This window comes from Taudactylus pleione, unplaced genomic scaffold (genome assembly GCF_031769625.1).
Source record: "Taudactylus pleione unplaced genomic scaffold, aTauple2 ptg000446l, whole genome shotgun sequence".
Taxonomy (NCBI): domain Eukaryota; kingdom Metazoa; phylum Chordata; class Amphibia; order Anura; family Myobatrachidae; genus Taudactylus; species Taudactylus pleione.
This window is the reverse complement of record NW_028284848.1, coordinates 1,319,210-1,337,952: the sequence shown is the minus strand read 5'-3', so window position 1 is coordinate 1,337,952 and position 18,743 is coordinate 1,319,210. Positions and strand designations below refer to the sequence as shown.

The 18,743-nt window shown below is 44.8% G+C and overlaps 1 protein-coding gene across 1 annotated transcript; it reads left to right on the top strand.

Annotated features, from left to right (window-relative positions):
- Positions 1–4,625: 4,625 nt before the first annotated feature.
- LOC148505632 (speriolin-like) lies at positions 4,626–7,000 on the top strand. The gene is made up of 4 exons (XM_088447952.1): positions 4,626–4,806; positions 5,538–5,573; positions 5,896–6,038; positions 6,614–7,000. The coding sequence occupies exons 1-4, from the start codon at positions 4,626–4,628 to the stop codon at positions 6,929–6,931; spliced, it is 678 nt and encodes a 225-aa protein (XP_088304078.1). The 3' UTR covers positions 6,932–7,000.
- The last annotated feature ends 11,743 nt before the right edge of the window (positions 7,001–18,743 follow it).

Genomic DNA, 18,743 nt, shown 5'->3' with positions numbered 1-18,743 from the left:
TCATGATACGTCCAAACTGAAAATAAACACCAAAATTACTTGACACATTTCACTCTGTGCATTTTTGTTTAAAAATTTTGTGCTAGACCAAAGTTAAAATATGCCAAACACCCATTTAGCAAAACCGCAAAGCGACATTTAACACAGTACATCAAAACGGGTCGAAATGTTGGCTCAAAAAGCGAAAGATAAACCACCAAAAAGTTAGAATGATTATTAAGCTGTTTAAAATGCGCTAATTAGTTCGCTAATACAAGTCACAAGAGTAACTACTAAAAATGCGCTAATTAGTTCGCTAATACAAGTCACAAGAGTAACTACTAAAAATGCGCTAATTAGTTCGCTAATACAAGTCACAAGAGTAACTACTAAAAATGCGCTAATTAGTTCGCTAATACAAGTCACAAGAGTAACTACTAAAAATGCGCTAATTAGTTCGCTAATACAAGATAAAAAATGGACTTACCAAGAGCAAATATCTAAGATGCAAAATCAAAAGGTCTTTGGGGTCGAAAATAAACAAAATCTAAAATAGAAAAAATTAGGGATCCAAAAATTACAAAATATACGAAACACAATGAAACAACAACTGAACAAAAGTTAGACTAAACAAAACTTACCAAATCAAGAAACGAGGTCCCAAAAATATAAACCAACAAAGATAACGGAAAAAAAAACGCAAATCTAACCAACAAACGAATCTCCAACCGCCAACTCCTTTCTACGCAATCAATAAACTCCAGCCAAGATAACCTCCAACAATCCAAAAACGCCACCTCGACTTGAGACACACCAAGCCATAAATAGTGTTTCGTTTCCCGCACAAATTAAGGAGGGATCATAGGGCCGCACAATCAATGATGCGGCCGCAAAATAAGGACGCATGTATAAATACGTCACGAAAACACATTCAAATTCTGGTGTATTTCTTGTTTGGACCTCAGACATGGCGACAGACCAGGGAAAAAATGGCCAAGAGTCAGGCGGTAAGTCTTTCATGCATTTTCTATCAACGATTAATTTGAAACATAAGATTAGGCAAGTTGTGATTTTGTGAATTCTGTAAATTTACACAAATAGGTGAGGAGGATGACATGGAAGAGGCTGCTGGGCCCAGTATTCCGGCCAAAGCGGGCAAAAAAAAAAGGCAGCCACATTTCACAAGAAAGGAGATGGAGGTTTTGATCCAGAAGTGTGTGGACATCCTGCCACAGGCAGACAGGAATATGAGTCTAAGCCAGAAGTGGAGAATGTGGGAAGAGGTAGCCGTTGCTGTCAATAGAGTGGGTGATTATGTCCGTCTAGCCCGGGATGTCAAACGGCGGTAAGTAAACCCTTGCCCCCCCTAAAAACAAACCCCATTTTAAACCAAAGGATAATGGCTTCCATTTTTCCCCACAGATGGGGCGACTTCAAATATCGCCTAAAGCAAAAACTCGCGGACAGGGCTAGGCATGCAAGGGGGACAGGTGGGGGTCCCACCCCTGTGTCATTGGAGTTGACGGATTTAGAAGAGCTGGCACAGGGGTGTGTGCAGCCTGTGGAGGTGTTTGGCGTGTCCAACATGGATACGGACATGCCAGACTTTGCGGCTCCTCATGTTGGCCCAGGTAAGTATTGTGATGTCACCAACTCTGAAATGCTATTGTGCCAATATGTAGATTCTAATGTGACTCTTTTCTCATTTTTCCAACAGAGACACAGGCGGATGAGTCTGCTCCAGAGGGAAGCCTTGGCCGCAGAATTTCTGCTGGCTCTGCAGGGGAGGAACCAGTACATCCGGCTGAGGACCCTGCAGAAGCCAGTCCAGGGCGTGCCCCCTCGCAGGCAGTGGGCCTCCTCACAGAACTCAATTTAAAATCGGATTTCCATACGGAGATTCTGCAGAGGATGGACGCCAGTCTGATACGGGTGGCTGAGGCCCTGGAGCAAAATGCTGCGGCCAACGTGACCATTGGTCAGGCCCTGGCGGAAAATACCAGGGCCAACATCCGCATCGCCGATGCCCTGGAGCAGCTCGTTCGCCAGCACATGGTGGAGCCGACCTCCCTTCCTGCCGGAACATCAGGATCCTCCACCTCTGGCACAACATCAGCCAATCCTCCAAATGTGCCTAGCCCTGTGCCTAGTCCAGAGGCCACAACATCTGCCTCTGGACAGGCCAGCCCGATGGCATCCCGGACCCGGTCTGGCGCCCACCCTCCCCCATCCAAACGGGCGAAAAAACGGTGACAGCAATGGCGACTTTTCCCACACTCCTTCTGTGCTTGGCTCATATTCCTTTCTGGTCAAAACTTCCCTCTCCTTTCTTGTGAAATGTTTTTAATTTATTTTTGTACGTTTATGTTAGCAGTTATTGATTATTTATTTTTGATAAAAAGTATCTTTGCCAGAAAAAAACAAAACAAAATATTAGGCCAATTGGTTTGTGTTTAAACAATAAATTTATGTTAAAAATCTGACATTGTATTGTGACATTATTGTACAAATGGGTTACATTTAATCCTGGCCCTAAAGGCAAAAAAGGACACCAAAAACCATTTCATTTTTTTTTAAAAAAAGGCCTCTTGAAGGAACGTTTAAAAAATCACATAACGATGCAAATTCCACATTAATAAAAAAAAGGGGAGCTAATTAAAACATGATGACATTATTGTCACAATAGGCCATAAACAACAAATTGAGGCCAAAAAAACCCCAAAAAAATGTACGCCAATTGATTGTGTAATCCTGACATTAGCAGGTATGATTTCCACCTGCGTACGGCTTTGTGCTATCCCAATAAACTGCTTTCCAAACACATACCAAGCCGGTTTTCAATACAACACTAATTGCTTTTGTGACCACCCGCGATTAATCACTGCAACATCATGGAGTCCCGGGACGGAGAAGGCCATCGCCAATGTGGTCGAGTAATCCAGACCCTAAACTGTGCGAGCATTTTGAAGGGAAAGAGGATGTTCCAGTGACGTATGTGACGGTCCGAACACATTTGACGTTCGCATCTGCTAATGTATGTACGCCCCAAAAACGCCTCGCCACGCCTGCGTTTTTCCATCTCCACCCCCGTCAACACCCAAAAACGCCCTGTTCTGTCAATCACATTTGACATGTCACTTCCTGTACGCTATTTTAGGAACGAGAGAAAAAAAACTCGCAATCTGCCGTACGCACATGCGCAGTGTAACACCGACGCATGCGCGGTTAGTCAACATCGGAACGCAATGAGCGTACTGTTGGTAACGTGCGGCTCTGAATGAGGGCCTAAGTACGGCTATGTGTGTGACAGTGCTAAACTATTTTAAGTCAGTGAATGAGTAAAGACACGTATTTCACACTGTCACTGCTGCTGCCATTGTTAGATGCATTGAACTCTTGCTTGACTGTGGCTTATAAGTTCACATTTGAGGTTTTTAATTAATTGAAATTTGCCATTCCATCGCCTTTGAACTTATCAATAAAAACAGTACATGTGCTGCAGCTTCATAGCCTATGAGCATAATGCAGATATTCTACCTAAACTGTTTGCTTATTGTTCACTAACAAGTAAAATAATACATTATTATTATTATTATTATTATTATTATTAATCCACATTTGTAATGTTTTTATTTATTTTTTACATATAGAATGGGAATTTATTAACCTTACTTTTTATAAATTATCATAATCATGAAAATGGTCCCTGTATTGTATTCCAGTCAGTGGAATAGTCCCTATATTATATACCTGTTACTAGAATTGCCTGTATTATATATGTCACAATAATTGTCCCTATTCTATATTGGTCACGAGAATTATCCCTGTATTGTATAATGGTCACAGGAATGGTCCCTGTATTGTATATTGGTAAGTAGAATGGTTCCTGTATTGTATATCTGTCACTAGAGTGCTGTGTGCATTATGTAGGGGTCACTAGAATGGTTTCTGGTTTGGGATGGGGCTGGACGTTTTTGACATAACAATTTTTCATATATTTCATTGGCTATATAAACAACCTACATATGAAAATGATGACCATTATCAACTGTTTGGTATGATTGGTTAATCGTACACCTGACTATAATCCTACAAATTCCCTGACTTTGTGCAAGTGTACCTAGAAGAATTGATGCTGTTTTGAAGACAAAGGGTGGTCACACCAAATATTGATTTCATTTAAATTTCTCTTTTGTTCATTCACTTTGCATTTTGTTAATTGATAAAAATAAACTATTAACACTTCTGTTTTTTATTTACTAGAAGAGTTAAATACATGTTTGAATATTTGTTCTTCACTTAAATAAATAATGAAAGTAATCAACAATTTCTCAAATGGTTAACACTTATTCAAGATGATATGATTAAATTCCACTATGTATCAATACTCTGCGTGTCTGTGTTGTGATCTGTAGATGAGAGACTTGCTGGATGCCATTACACAGCAACCACCTCACAAGCTGTCTGTGACATCACTCATGTCACAGTACAGTGGATGATCTCACACAAGCCTGACTATCTATAAAGCAGCTGGTTCCTGTTGGTGGCAGTTTGTATGTTTCAGTGGAGGAAAAAGCAGAAAGATTTCCCAGTGGAGTAACAAGTTGGAACTGAAACCCCAAGGAGTTGTCTGTAAGGATAAAAACATGGAGGAATTAAAATACAAAAATATCCATCTGCTGACAGAGAATGCCGAGCTCCGTAAGATGGTTGGGTTGATGCAGGAGAATGTTGAACTTCAAAACACCTTGAGGAAACATGAAAATCACGCACGCAACTTGTCACCCGAAGGAAAGCATGACAGTCCCAGGGACCACAATGACACTGGTAAGAAAGTTCTACACTACACAGCCTCTTAGAAGAGATAAAATAGAGAGAGAGAGAGAGAGAGAGAGAGAGAGAGAGAGAGAGAGAGAGAGAGAGAAAGAGAGAGAGAGAGAGAGGTGAAGGGTTCTATTAGAAGTATTTCTAGGTAGGTAAAAGCTAGAAAACGAGTTTGCTCTATGACCAACAGTAAATGCAGGGTACTTTTGCTATTCAATACAATCATCAATACATAATATACATTAATACATAATATATATATGTTTTTTTTTTTATTTCTATTTGTTTCACTGCAATAGTCTTTATTTTATACCATATTGTTAGGTCTAAGACAGTTATGGTAACATTAATGTACAAGAGAAGTCTCTACGACTATAAAAGAAAAACAAATGTGGTACAGATTTACTCTCAAGGAACAGTATAGGATGGGCAGTCAGTGTAACATTACATGGATATACAGGCTGCCCTTTATATTACATGCCTGTAAGACAGCCAAACATGGAACACAACCAAAACTGGAAGTATAGAAGTGTTAATGCAATAATGCCAATGAATAATAGAATGAATATATGTTTATATGTAATTTCATTAAGAGACTAGTCTGACCTTAAAGGAGTGTGTCATTATAAAGAGGGGATATATAATAATGATTACTGTAATAAAATGCATTAGAATACAGGAATTAGTCTAGTGCTGGAATCAGAAATAAGTCTAATTATTTTTTTCATTATTAGATAGTGGAGACCATCTCCAGTCACCACCATGCAAAGGTGAGAAACATATTACTATCACTTTCTCTACCGTTACTTATTTACATTGGGACATATACAAAAGAGGGATATTGTATTTGTATTGTGAGTACAATAAGATCGTTCTGCTTCACACGCACATCTTATAGATGTGGGATCCTCAGTTGATTCTTATTCCATGGATGGATGAGTGGACGGATGGATGGGTGGATGGATGGATGGATGGGTGGGTGGATGGGTGGGTGGATGGAAGATAGGTGAACAGATGGACGGATGGATGGCTGTATAGGTGGATGGAGGGTGGATGGCGCCTTTAGTTAATTTCATCTTTTATCACCCACAGATGAAAAGCAGATACAACTCTACCACACAATTGCTGGAGAGATTGCTTTTCAGTTGGAGCGCAGGATCCTATCTGCCATTTTCCAGCAGAAGAATCAACAGTATGGTTTCTTGGTGTCCAACATTGGAGAAAAAATTATCCAGGTAAATAATTACTTTTAATATTGGGACAAAAGAGACAAAGCAGTGTCAGGGAAGAAGTCTGCAATAAGATACCCATCCTCAATGGATGACATTTTTCTTCTTGGAAGGTTATAAAGTGTGGCTCAATTAATCCAAAAGGAAAAGTGGAAACTAATGTGTTTCTAAAGAGTAATAAAGGTGACTCATGGAAAGGTAACAATATAAAACAAAACCTTTATATTTGCTTAAAATGTCACTTCCAACCCCCACTTTGTTTTTATATAGTATTATCCAACCCTCAGCAATCCCTTCACCTTTTCAAGATAAGCTTTTCTAATATCAATTGGAACTGGGTGTCTTTATAAGAAATGCCCATAAATTCTAACTTTAAAGTTTGTGTGTAATAATTGTTGCTGGGTTGTCATTATTGTATGACCCCCACCCCCAATGATAATCACCCCTTCTTGTAGCACAATAACAATATGTGACGTTATAAGTCTGACCAGTTGTCCTTTGTTTTTACTGCACTTTGGAACATACAGACAAATTATAAGTCATTGTAATGCTGTTATTGCTTTCATAACCCTTCCCCACAGGTGACTACCTGCCCATTCACAAGCAAAGTTGATGAGAAACTAAGAGCTGAACTGACTCAGCGCTACCATGAAACTATGAATCGCCTGAAAAAGTTAGGGTATAATAAGCAGGTCCACCCCGTCTTATCAGAGTACCTGGTGAACACGTATGGAGTAATGAAGGACGACACCAAGGAAGTTGTGTGCCAGAGTAACAGAGAGACCGTGCTCAGGATGGTGAGAGAGTGCACTCCAAAAAATATAGTGGAAGATGTGGAAATTCTTTTCAACTGTCTCCACTATATGTCAGTGGCGGATGGAAAGCCGCTCTTCATTTAGTCAGCGAACATGGCATTGTCACCCACCACTAACAGAGACAATGCCCAAACATCGTCTTCATCAGGACAACAGAAACCTACACTACATACCATCTGTGATTGACATTAGTTCGCTGCAAAATGTACATTTTGTAAAACCAAAATGTTATTGATTTGTCATTATTGGTCTTTGTATTATCACATAAGGGTGATGTAGCAACAGTATAAACTGGACCCATATATAAATAAACACACAAGGAAACATCTGCAATTCAGACAGCACACCACAATCAGTAATACCTCTGGTCAGCAGCATTGTACCTTTACAATTATTTAGTAACCATCCAAAAGAAATAAGGTGTAAAATATCAGAAAGAAAACAATTCTATAATAACCAAAAGAAGGCACTATGCTACAGTTACACCAGGGTATAATACAGTAAGTGCAGTGTGTATTACACCAGGGTATATTACAGTAAGTACAGTGTGTGTTACACCAGGATATAATACAGTTAGTACAGTGTGTATTACACCAGGGTATATTACAGTAAGTACAGTGTGTGTTACACCAGGGTATATTACAGTAAGTACAGTGTGTATTACACCAGGGTATATTACAGTAAGTACAGTGTGTGTTACACCAGGATATAATACAGTTAGTACAGTGTGTGTTACACCAGGGTATATTACAGTAGGTACAGTGTGTGTTACACCAGGGTATATTACAGTAAGTACAGTGTGTGTTACACCAAGGTATATTACAGTAAGTACAGTGTGTGTTACACCAAGGTATATTACAGTAAGTACAGTGTGTGTTACACCAGGGTATATTACAGTAAGTACAGTGTGTGTTACACCAGGGTATATTACAGTAAGTACAGTGTGTATTACACCAGGGTATATTACAGTAAGTACAGTGTGTGTTACACCAGGATATAATACAGTTGGTACAGTGTGTGTTACACCAGGGTATATTACAGTAGGTACAGTGTGTGTTACACCAGGGTATATTACAGTAAGTACAGTGTGTGTTACACCAAGGTATATTACAGTAAGTACAGTGTGTGTTACACCAAGGTATATTACAGTAAGTACAGTGTGTGTTACACCAGGGTATATTACAGTAAGTACAGTGTGTATTACACCAGGGTATATTACAGTAAGTACAGTGTGTGTTACACCAGGGTATATTACAGTAAGTACAGTGTGCTGGGAAAACACTGTTTCAACAAACTAGGGATGTGCGCCGGACCATTTTTGCCGGATTTGGATTTGGTTCTAATTCGTCGTCCGGCTTTGGATTTGGATTTGAAAAACTGCAGTGACTGGCTTTGGATTTGGATTTTTTTACAAAAATTGACAAAAAAAGCTAAAATCACATAAATTGGTATTTTTTTTCTTCCTAGAGTATTATTAACCTCAATAACATTAATTTCCAGTCAATTTAGACCACCTCACAGCTTATAATATTGTTTTCAACATTATTGGCCAAAGGTTGCAGTGAGCTGACTGGTTACTAAGCGACAATGCAGCGGCACAACGACACAGACACCACAGTATAAAGCACATCTATGACACATTGCCTCACAGCAGTGGCAGAGATGAAAAGTAGTGCACCCACCCAGTGGGGTACGGCCAGCAGAGTCACAGTACTTGTTTACATAGTGGGCTACGGCCCAAGGAGTCACAGTGCACAATCTTATTCACATTACACCGCACATAAGGCCTGATTCACATTACACCATAAAGTAGTGTCTCTTATTTATGTTACGACACACAGTAGTGACCCTTTTACACAATGCCCACAGTAGTGACCCTTTTACACAATGCCCACAGTAGTGCCCCTTTTACACAAAGCCCACAGTAGTACCCCTTTTACACAATGCCCACAGTAGTGCCCCTTTTACACAATGCCCACAGTAGTGGTGTCCCTTACACAATGCCCCCAGCAGTGGTGCCCCCTATGCAGTCCCCTTAGTAGTAGGGTCCCCTATGCAGTGCCCCCAGTAGTATGCCCCCCAATAGTATGACCCCCATTAGCATCCCCCCAGTAGTATGCCCCCCAGTAGTATGCCCCCCCCAGTAGTATGGCCCTCCAGTAGTATGGCCCCCCCAGTAGTAGGCTGCCCCAGTAGTAGCCTCCCCTGTAGTATGGCCCCCACCAGTAGTATGGCCCCCCCGGTAATATGCCCCCCCCCAGTAGTAAGCCCCCCCCAGTAGTATGGCCCCCCCAATAGCAGGCCCCTCAGTAGTATGGCCCCTCCCAGTAGTAGCCCCCTCCAGTAGCAGGCCCCCCCAGTAGCAGCCCCCCCCAGTAGTAGGCCCCCCCAGTAGCAGCCCCCCCCAGTAGTATGGCCCCCCCAGTAGCAGGCCCCTCAGTAGTATGGCCCCCCAAGTAGCAGGCCCCCCCAGTAGTATAGCTCCCCCCAGTAGCAGGCCCCTACCAGTAGTATAGCCCCCCCGCACCCCCAGTAGCAGACCCCCCCCAGTAGCACCCCTGGCCCTTACACAAGTAAAAAAAATAAAAACTTACCTGTATCCCCGCTCCGTCTGCTCTGCTGTCACACGCTTAGGAGGGAGTCGGAAGACGGAGCTCATGAGTGAGCTCCAGCCGGCTCCCTCCATGCAGCAGCCAATGAGAGTCTGGGTGACTCTCATTGGCTGCTGTAACAAACACACAGCTGCCGCTGGCGGCTGTGTGTTTGTGTCTGTGTAGGGCAGACCGCTATCACAGTGTTCTGTCCTACACGCGAGGAGCCCTGATGTCGGATTCTCTAGTGAGAATCCGACATCAGGCGGCCGCCGTTCGGCCCCGAACGGGGATCCGAGTCAGGCGGTGAACACCCGAACAGGGTTCGGGTGGACTCGGATCCCCAATGTTCGTAGCGGTTTGGATTCCACAGAATCTGAACCGCTCATCTCTACAACAAACTAATGTGAAACTGATCACAGTGATTGCAATCAGGGGCTGGCTGGCCAGCACTGTCTTGCTCTCTCACCTGCGGGCCCTATTGTCTCGCTGCTGCTCTGCTATACAGAACAGTGGGTGAATAGATGCCAAGTGGGGAGTGAGTCTGGGGGCAGCTCAGGGACAGGCCTGCTGAGAGCCGTGGCGGGCCCAGGTAATAGGGGGTGTGGCCTAATCGCTGGAGGCATGGCCACGCCCCCTCTCCAAAAATAAAAAAAATTATGCAGCTCCGCTAAGCGGCGCTGCACGCAGGGGAGGGGGTGCTCTGGGCCCCCTCCGACCTGCTCAAAGCCAGGGGGGGCGCGATCAGTGTGATCGCTCCCCCCCACAGGCATAGGAGACTGCTGTGGCTGCTGCTCAGCAGCCATGAGCAGTCTCCACTGCAGCTCAGCACATGCTGTGTGCTGGGCTGCTGTGAGGGAGGGGGAGCGGCGCCGGACCCGGGCCCCCGCCGGGCCCCTCAGGAAGCCCGGGCCCCAGTAATCTGTACCCGTCCCCCCCCCTCTCGGCGCCCCTGCTCAGGGAGCGCTGGACACTCCCTCAGAATGAAAAAAACGGTGTGTGCTGAGGCCACGTCCCTTTTTGTGTCCAGAATTCAGACTCCTATATGTTCTGAGGTATGCAAACATACATACTGTTACTGTACACACACACACACACACACATTAATATAGGTCACAAATACTTATTGCTGCAGTTGATTCTCTGGTTCATAGTACTTATATCCTAGAGCAGGGGTGGCCAACCAGTCAGAGGTAAAGAGCCAAAAAATATCTGTAGGTATGTCAAAGAGCCGAGATCATGCACACGCCGAAGGCTCATGTGCAAAAAGGGTGTGGCCATCTAGGTCACGCCCCTGTCATGATGTTTGTAGGAGCATGCAAAAGGGGTGTGATATGTATTACCGCCGGCCGTATTACCGATAACGGCTGCCGACAAAGAAGGAACTCCCGATCGTCCTAAAGGTAAGTATTTACTAACCTAACCAAACCCCCCTAACCCTCCTTAGGGGTTCCTAACCCTAACCTCCCCCCCTGTGCCTAACCCTAACCCCCCCTCTACATGTTTAACCCTAACCCCCCCTTCCCCGCTGCCTAAACCTAAGTCCCCCGGGGAGGTGCCTAACCCTAACCTCCCCCCAGGGGTGCCTAACCCTAACCCTCCTTCCCCCTAGCCTAACCCTAACCTCCCGGGTTGGTGCCTAACCCTAAGTCCCCCCCGGAAGCCCTAAACCTAACCCTCCACCCCCACGGCTGTCCGCTGCGGTGCCCGGCATCCGCTCGATCGGGATGCCAGGCGGCGGCCTCCAGACATCGGGCAAATGACAGGCGTCTAGATTTAGATGCCTGTCATTCGTCCATAGTCGGGATAAAGCAGTCTGAAAGCGGGCGGTCGGCATTTAGACCGTCGGGTTCCAGACTACATCCCTGCAAAAGTGCATGCACACAATTACAGTGGAGGTAACTGTTAAAGGGAAAGAAAAAGCCAGAACAATATAAAAAACACTGAAAAAAACAGATCCACCTATAATACACTGATACAAGCCAGATCCACATAAAATACACTGAAAAAGCCACAAACACAAATAATACACTGAAAAGGCCACATCCTCATAAAATACACCGAAAAAGCCACATCCACATAAAATACACTGAAAAAGCCACATACACAAAAAATCCATTGAAAAAATAATACAATCCAACCCCCCCCTGGTGTTACTCCAGCCCCTCCATGTGTTACTCCTGTCCCCCTCATGTGTCAGTTTAGCAGCCTCTCATGTGTTACTTCAGCCCCCATTTCTCACTTCAAACAAGCCCCTGATACGTCACTCCAGCAGACCCTCATCTGTCACAACAGCAGCCCCTCAAGTGCCACTCCAGCCTCCCCCCTCTCTCCCCGGGCCACTCCAGTCCAGCTACCTTCCTTCACACTCCCTCCCACTCCACAGGCAACTCCAGGACTCCCCAGATGTCACAAATAAAGTAAAAAAAAAGAAATAAACCCCCCACAGCTCTTTCCCTGTTGTGGCTGTCTGTGTCACTTGGGTAGGCTCCGGCGTCTGCGACCGTGTCCTCCTCGTGGCTGTAGGTTCAGTCACAAGTTGAGCTCCGCCTCCTGTTTGCAGCGTGACATCTCCACATTGCCCATACATGCCTCTGGAGCGGAGAAGACTGCTGCAACAGATGCGCGCCTATCAGAGGAGGCAGTCAGCGTTAGTCATTGGAGCCGCATCAGAACAACGGAAGAGCCACATGTGGCTCAAGAGCCACGGGTTGGCCACCGCTGTCCTAGAGGGAGCAAACAATATTTATATTTGTGTACTATAGGTACCTGTTCATTATAATTACGTATTTAGTGCCTGATACAGAGCCGCTCGCTCGCGTTGTGTGTTCGCAAGTGGCCCGATGTTCTGCGTACGCGCATGCGTACGGTTCATTCTGCGTGTGCGTGAACTACACACTGCGATCGCAACCCTCTCGCTCGCCCAGCAAAGGCAGACCAGAGTAACGAGTGACAGGAGAGGCCGTTTGTGGGTGATAACAGGGGCAGGACACTAATAATGGGGGGTTGGAGATGCAAACACAGGCAGCGTCATAGTACACGTTACTTGCCTTTTTTACACTGATTTCCTCGCAATGCTTGTGGTAGGGTAAAGCAACAGCAAGCACTGCGTTAGCATCCGATGGTGCTCGATGTACCAATGTTTTAATACACTTCCTGGAGATGACGTTTGCTGGTGGGCGGCTTTGCCTGTGCGATTAGACGTACGCTCAGACAAAGTGGCCGCTCGCTAATGGCGTGCGTTCGTATGGTGTGCGTGCTTATACCTTGGCGAGCGTTCGCTTCCCGTGGCGTCACTTTGACAAATTTGCATACGCATCCAGCGAACGTACGCAGATAGTGAGCGGGTCTGAATCAGGCCCTTAGTTTTTTTCAATATAAACTCACTGGAAGACAAGCATCTTGATGAAAGTCTTTTGCTATGTTTTCCTCTATTTCTAATGTGGAAATATACACTATGTAGACAACAGTGATTGCACTAGTGGCAGATTAAGGTCCACATGGGCCTAGAGCTGTCATTTATAAAGGGCCTATCGTGTGCCACCGCAGGGGAGTTTGATAAGCGCTGCAGTGATGTGGAGTCATGCCTATTGTGTGGGTGTTGTCTACACAGAATGTGTTGCTATCTCCATGGAGGGCATATGTGACATCTACCTTCAACCACTTTATAATGGAGCTATAACAAGAAAAAAAATTATGGGGGAGATGTATTAACGGCGAAAATGCGGTAAAACCCCCGAAAATGCAGTTTTCGGGGGTTTTACCGCATTCCCCGTATGTATTAAGCAGCAGAATGCGCTGCATTCTTCTGCTTCGCGTTGCTAGGTAACGCCACCTTCAGGTGCCGTTACCCAATAGAAGCCTAAGGGCTTCTTAACGCGACGCTCGAGGCTGGGAGGGATCCGATCGGATCCCTCCCATGAGCCCCCGCGGCCTTCTGCTCTGCCTGGCAGCATCGCAAAGGACAGCTCTCATTGAGAGAGCTGTCCTTTGCGAAATCCTTGGTACATAACGCGGTAATGAACCTCGGTATGTACGTGAAGTCAAGGGGGATGTACCGCATCGGCGAAATCACCGTTAATACATCTCCCCATATGAGTGAGAACTGTATGGTTTGCCTTTCCTTTAGATTAATAAGATAAGAAAATAAATCCCAAATTGTTCACTGATTTTGGCATATTTTTATGTGTCCATCCCATATCCCTAACCACTGCAGTAAATTAACTGTCTTTTTTGCTGCTGTTGTTTTTAAAAAATAATGGCAATGCTGGACTATGACTTTTACCGCGCCTGTAGCAAGGTAACAACCTGGTAGATTTGTGGTTGTTACCTTGTTACAGACGCAGTCAAAATAATGGTGATTTGGTGGTCCATAAAAATCTCCTCCCGGAAGGGGTTGGAAAATACAAATATTCTATCACGCAGTACCAGTTATGTCATCTATTTTATTAGAAGAGAGAGAGAGAAATCATATATAAAAATCATAGAGCATCACAGGAACTTCCATATAATATAGAGTGCAATACACTGCCATATAATACAGAGGGCATGCCATATAATACAGAGAACATCACAGTGAGTGCCATATAACAGAGAGCATCGCAGTGAGTGCCATATAATACAAAGAGCATCGCAGTGAGTGCCATATAATACAGAGAGCATCGCAGTGAGTGCCATATAATACAGAGAGCATCGCAGTGAGTGCCGTATAATACAGAGAGCATCGCAAGAGTGCCGTATAATACAGAGAGCATCCCAGTGATTGCTTTATAATACAGAGAGCATCGCAGTGAGTGCCGCATAATACAGAGAGCATCGCAGTGAGTGCCGTATAATAGAGAGAGCATCGCAGTGCGTGCCGTATAATACAGAGAGCATCGCAGTGAGTGCCGTATAATACAGAGAGCATCGCAGTGAGTGCCGTATAATACAGAGAGCATCGCAGTGAGTGTCGTATAATACAGAGAGCATCGCAGTGTGTGCCGTATAATACAGAGAGCATCGCAGTGAGTGTCGTATAATACAGAGAGCATCGCAGTGTGTGCCGTATAATACAGAGAGCATCGCAGAGCGTGCCATATAATAAAGAGAGAATCGCAGTGAGTGCCGTATAATACAGAGAGCATCGCAGTGAGTGCCATTTAATACAGAGAACATCTCCGTGAGTGCCGTATAATACAGAAAGCATCGCAATGAGTGCCGTATAATAAAGAGAGCATCGCAGTGAGTGCCGTATAATACAGAGAGCATCGCCGTGAGTGCCGTATAATACAGAAAGCATCGCAGTGAGTGCCGTATAATAAAGAGAGCATCGCAGGGAGTGCCGCATAATACAGAGAGTATCGCAGTGAGTGCAGTATAATACAGAGAGTATCGCAGTGAGTGCCGTATAATACAGAGAGCATCGCAGTGAGTGCCGTATAATACAGAGAGCATTGCGTATAATACAAAGAGCTTTGTAGTGAGTGCCGTATAATACAGAGAGCATTGCAGTAAGTGCCGTATAATAGAGAGAGCATCGCAGTGAGTGCCATATAATACAGAGAGCATCGCAGTGCGTGCCGTATAATACAGAGAGCATCGCAGTGAGTGCCGTATAATAAAGAGAGCATCGCAGTGAGTGCCGTATAATACAGAGAGCATCGCAGTGTGTGCCGTATAATACAGAGAGCATCCCAGTGAGTGCCGCATAATAAAGAGAGAATCGCAGTGAGTGCCGTATAATACAGAGAGCATCGCAGTGAGTGCCATTTAATACAGAGAACATCGCAGTGAGTGCCGTATAATAAAGAGAGCATCGCAGTGAGTGCAGTATAATACAGAGAGTATCGCAGTGAGTGCCGTATAATACAGAGAGCATCGCAGTGAGTGCCGTATAATACAGAGAGCATTGCGTATAATACAAAGAGCTTTGTAGTGAGTGCCGTATAATACAGAGAGCATTGCAGTACCAGTTATGTCATCTATTTTATTAGAAGAGAGAGAGAGAAATCATATATAAAAATCATAGAGCATCACAGGAACTTCCATATAATATAGAGTGCAATACACTGCCATATAATACAGAGGGCATGCCATATAATACAGAGAACATCACAGTGAGTGCCATATAATAGAGAGCATCGCAGTGAGTGCCATATAATACAAAGAGCATCGCAGTGAGTGCCATATAATACAGAGAGCATCGCAGTGAGTGCCATATAATACAGAGAGCATCGCAGTGAGTGCCGTATAATACAGAGAGCATCGCAAGAGTGCCGTATAATACAGAGAGCATCCCAGTGATTGCTTTATAATACAGAGAGCATCGCAGTGAGTGCCGCATAATACAGAGAGCATCGCAGTGAGTGCCGTATAATAGAGAGAGCATCGCAGTGCGTGCCGTATAATACAGAGAGCATCGCAGTGAGTGCCGTATAATACAGAGAGCATCGCAGTGAGTGCCGTATAATACAGAGAGCATCGCAGTGAGTGTCGTATAATACAGAGAGCATCGCAGTGTGTGCCGTATAATACAGAGAGCATCGCAGTGAGTGTCGTATAATACAGAGAGCATCGCAGTGTGTGCCGTATAATACAGAGAGCATCGCAGAGCGTGCCATATAATAAAGAGAGAATCGCAGTGAGTGCCGTATAATACAGAGAGCATCGCAGTGAGTGCCATTTAATACAGAGAACATCTCCGTGAGTGCCGTATAATACAGAAAGCATCGCAATGAGTGCCGTATAATAAAGAGAGCATCGCAGTGAGTGCCGTATAATACAGAGAGCATCGCCGTGAGTGCCGTATAATACAGAAAGCATCGCAGTGAGTGCCGTATAATAAAGAGAGCATCGCAGGGAGTGCCGCATAATACAGAGAGTATCGCAGTGAGTGCAGTATAATACAGAGAGTATCGCAGTGAGTGCCGTATAATACAGAGAGCATCGCAGTGAGTGCCGTATAATACAGAGAGCATTGCGTATAATACAAAGAGCTTTGTAGTGAGTGCCGTATAATACAGAGAGCATTGCAGTAAGTGCCGTATAATAGAGAGAGCATCGCAGTGAGTGCCATATAATACAGAGAGCATCGCAGTGCGTGCCGTATAATACAGAGAGCATCGCAGTGAGTGCCGTATAATAAAGAGAGCATCGCAGTGAGTGCCGTATAATACAGAGAGCATCGCAGTGTGTGCCGTATAATACAGAGAGCATCCCAGTGAGTGCCGCATAATAAAGAGAGAATCGCAGTGAGTGCCGTATAATACAGAGAGCATCGCAGTGAGTGCCATTTAATACAGAGAACATCGCAGTGAGTGCAGTATAATACAGAGAGTATCGCAGTGAGTGCCGTATAATACAGAGAGCATCGCAGTGAGTGCCGTATAATACAGAGAGCATTGCGTATAATACAAAGAGCTTTGTAGTGAGTGCCGTATAATACAGAGAGCATTGCAGTAAGTGCCGTATAATAGAGAGAGCATCGCAGTGAGTGCCATATAATACAGAGAGCATTGCAGTGCGTGCCGTATAATACAGAGAGCATCGCAGTGAGTGCCGTATAATAAAGAGAGCATCGCAGTGAGTGCCGTATAATACAGAGAGCATCGCAGTGTGTGCCGTATAATACAGAGAGCATCCCAGTGAGTGCCGCATAATAAAGAGAGAATCGCAGTGAGTGCCGTATAATACAGAGAGCATCGCAGTGAGTGCCATTTAATACAGAGAACATCGCCGTGAGTGCCGTATAATACAGAAAGCATCACAGTGAGTGCCGTATAATAAAGAGAGCATCGCAGTGAGTGCCGTATAATACAGAGAGCATCGCCGTGAGTGCCGTATAATACAGAAAGCATCGCAGTGAGTGCTGTATAATAAAGAGAGCATCGCAGTGAGTGCCACATAATACAGAGAGTATCGCAGTGAGTGCCGTATAATACAGAAAGCATCGCAGTGAGTGCAGTATAATACAGAGAGTATCGCAGTGAATGCCGTATAATACAGAGAGCATCGCAGTGAGTGCCGTATAATACAGAGAGCATTGCGTATAATACAAAGAGCTTTGTAGTGAGTGCCGTATAATACAGAGAGCATTGCAGTAAGTGCCGTATAATAGAGAGAGCATTGCAGTGTGTGCCATATAATACAGAGAGCTTTGCAGTGAGTGCTGTATAATACAGAGAGCATCGCAGTGAGTGCCGTATAATACAGAGCATCACAGTGCATGCCATATAATAGAGAGAGCATCACAGTGTGTGCCGTTTAATACAGAGAGCATCGCAGTGAGTGCCATATTATACAGAGAGCATTGCAGTGAGTGCCATATAATAGAGAGAGCATCGCAGTGTGTGCCATATAATACAGAGAGCATTGCAGTGAGTGCCGTATAATACAAAGTGCATCGCAGTGAGTGCCGTATAATACAGAGAGCATCGCAGTGTGTGCCATATATTACAGAGAGCATTAAGTGACTGCCATGTAAAGAGTAGTGAGTGCCGTATAATACAGACCATCATATAGACCATCAGTGCCCACCATACACTACAAAGAACATTAGTGCCATATAATACAGAGAACTTCAAAGACCACCACAAAATATAACCGAGGTTTGGATACATCAGATGCATATAAACCCCTAGGCAGGAATACGTGGAGTTAATAAAGACACTGAGAACGGATTGGTGAGTGTTGAGTTAAGGGGTGTAGTTAGTAGGAGTGTGGGTAGGTCTGTAAAGTTAATCTGCCTCTTTTGAACTTGATCTGCTGGATAGCAGTCGCAGGTTGTAGAGCTCTTATTGTATTTCCTTTATTCTTCTTTTCTACTTGATCCTAAACAAATTTCTATTCTAAACATTTCTCTTTCCCTATCTGTTCTATCTATCAGTGTCTAGCCTATACGTATATGTCTCGCCCCCAGCGTGCCCGTTCTGTCCCTGCCGGCTGGCTGATGCTGCCGTGTCGGGGGTTATGTCCCCTCCGTTGGGCCCGCTATGCCCTGCTCCCCTTGTGGCAGCCTAACGTCCGCGCCGATCCTCCTGACACTCCAGGGAGACAGGCACGGCTAGTTCTGTAGCTGCCTCAATGCTGCTCCTGTTTCCCCGATCGAGTCCCGTCCTGCGGCCATAAGCAGCAGGGGGACTAAGCGCGGCCATGTCGCCAGCTCACGGCATAGCGGCGGGAGACAGAGTCAAAGGCCATCTTCTCGCTCCGGGGGGAGGGTCTAGCGGCCATCTTCCCGGTCTAGGAGGCGCAGTGTGGTGCTGCCCCACAGTCCCGTGGGGTCAGTCTACTGTGCTGTATGGGGACAGCACCACACCGTGGCT

What these genes read in the sequence shown, in the direction of transcription:
- LOC148505632 (XM_088447952.1), top strand. Translation starts at nt 4,626, where the DNA reads ATGGAGGAATTAAAATACAAAAATATCCATCTGCTGACAGAGAATGCC. An exon ending in CCAGTCACCACCATGCAAAG is followed by an intron (nt 5,574 to 5,895) that starts GTGAGAAACATA and finishes TATCACCCACAG; the next exon opens with ATGAAAAGCAGATACAACTC. An exon ending in TTGGAGAAAAAATTATCCAG is followed by an intron (nt 6,039 to 6,613) that starts GTAAATAATTAC and finishes CCTTCCCCACAG; the next exon opens with GTGACTACCTGCCCATTCAC.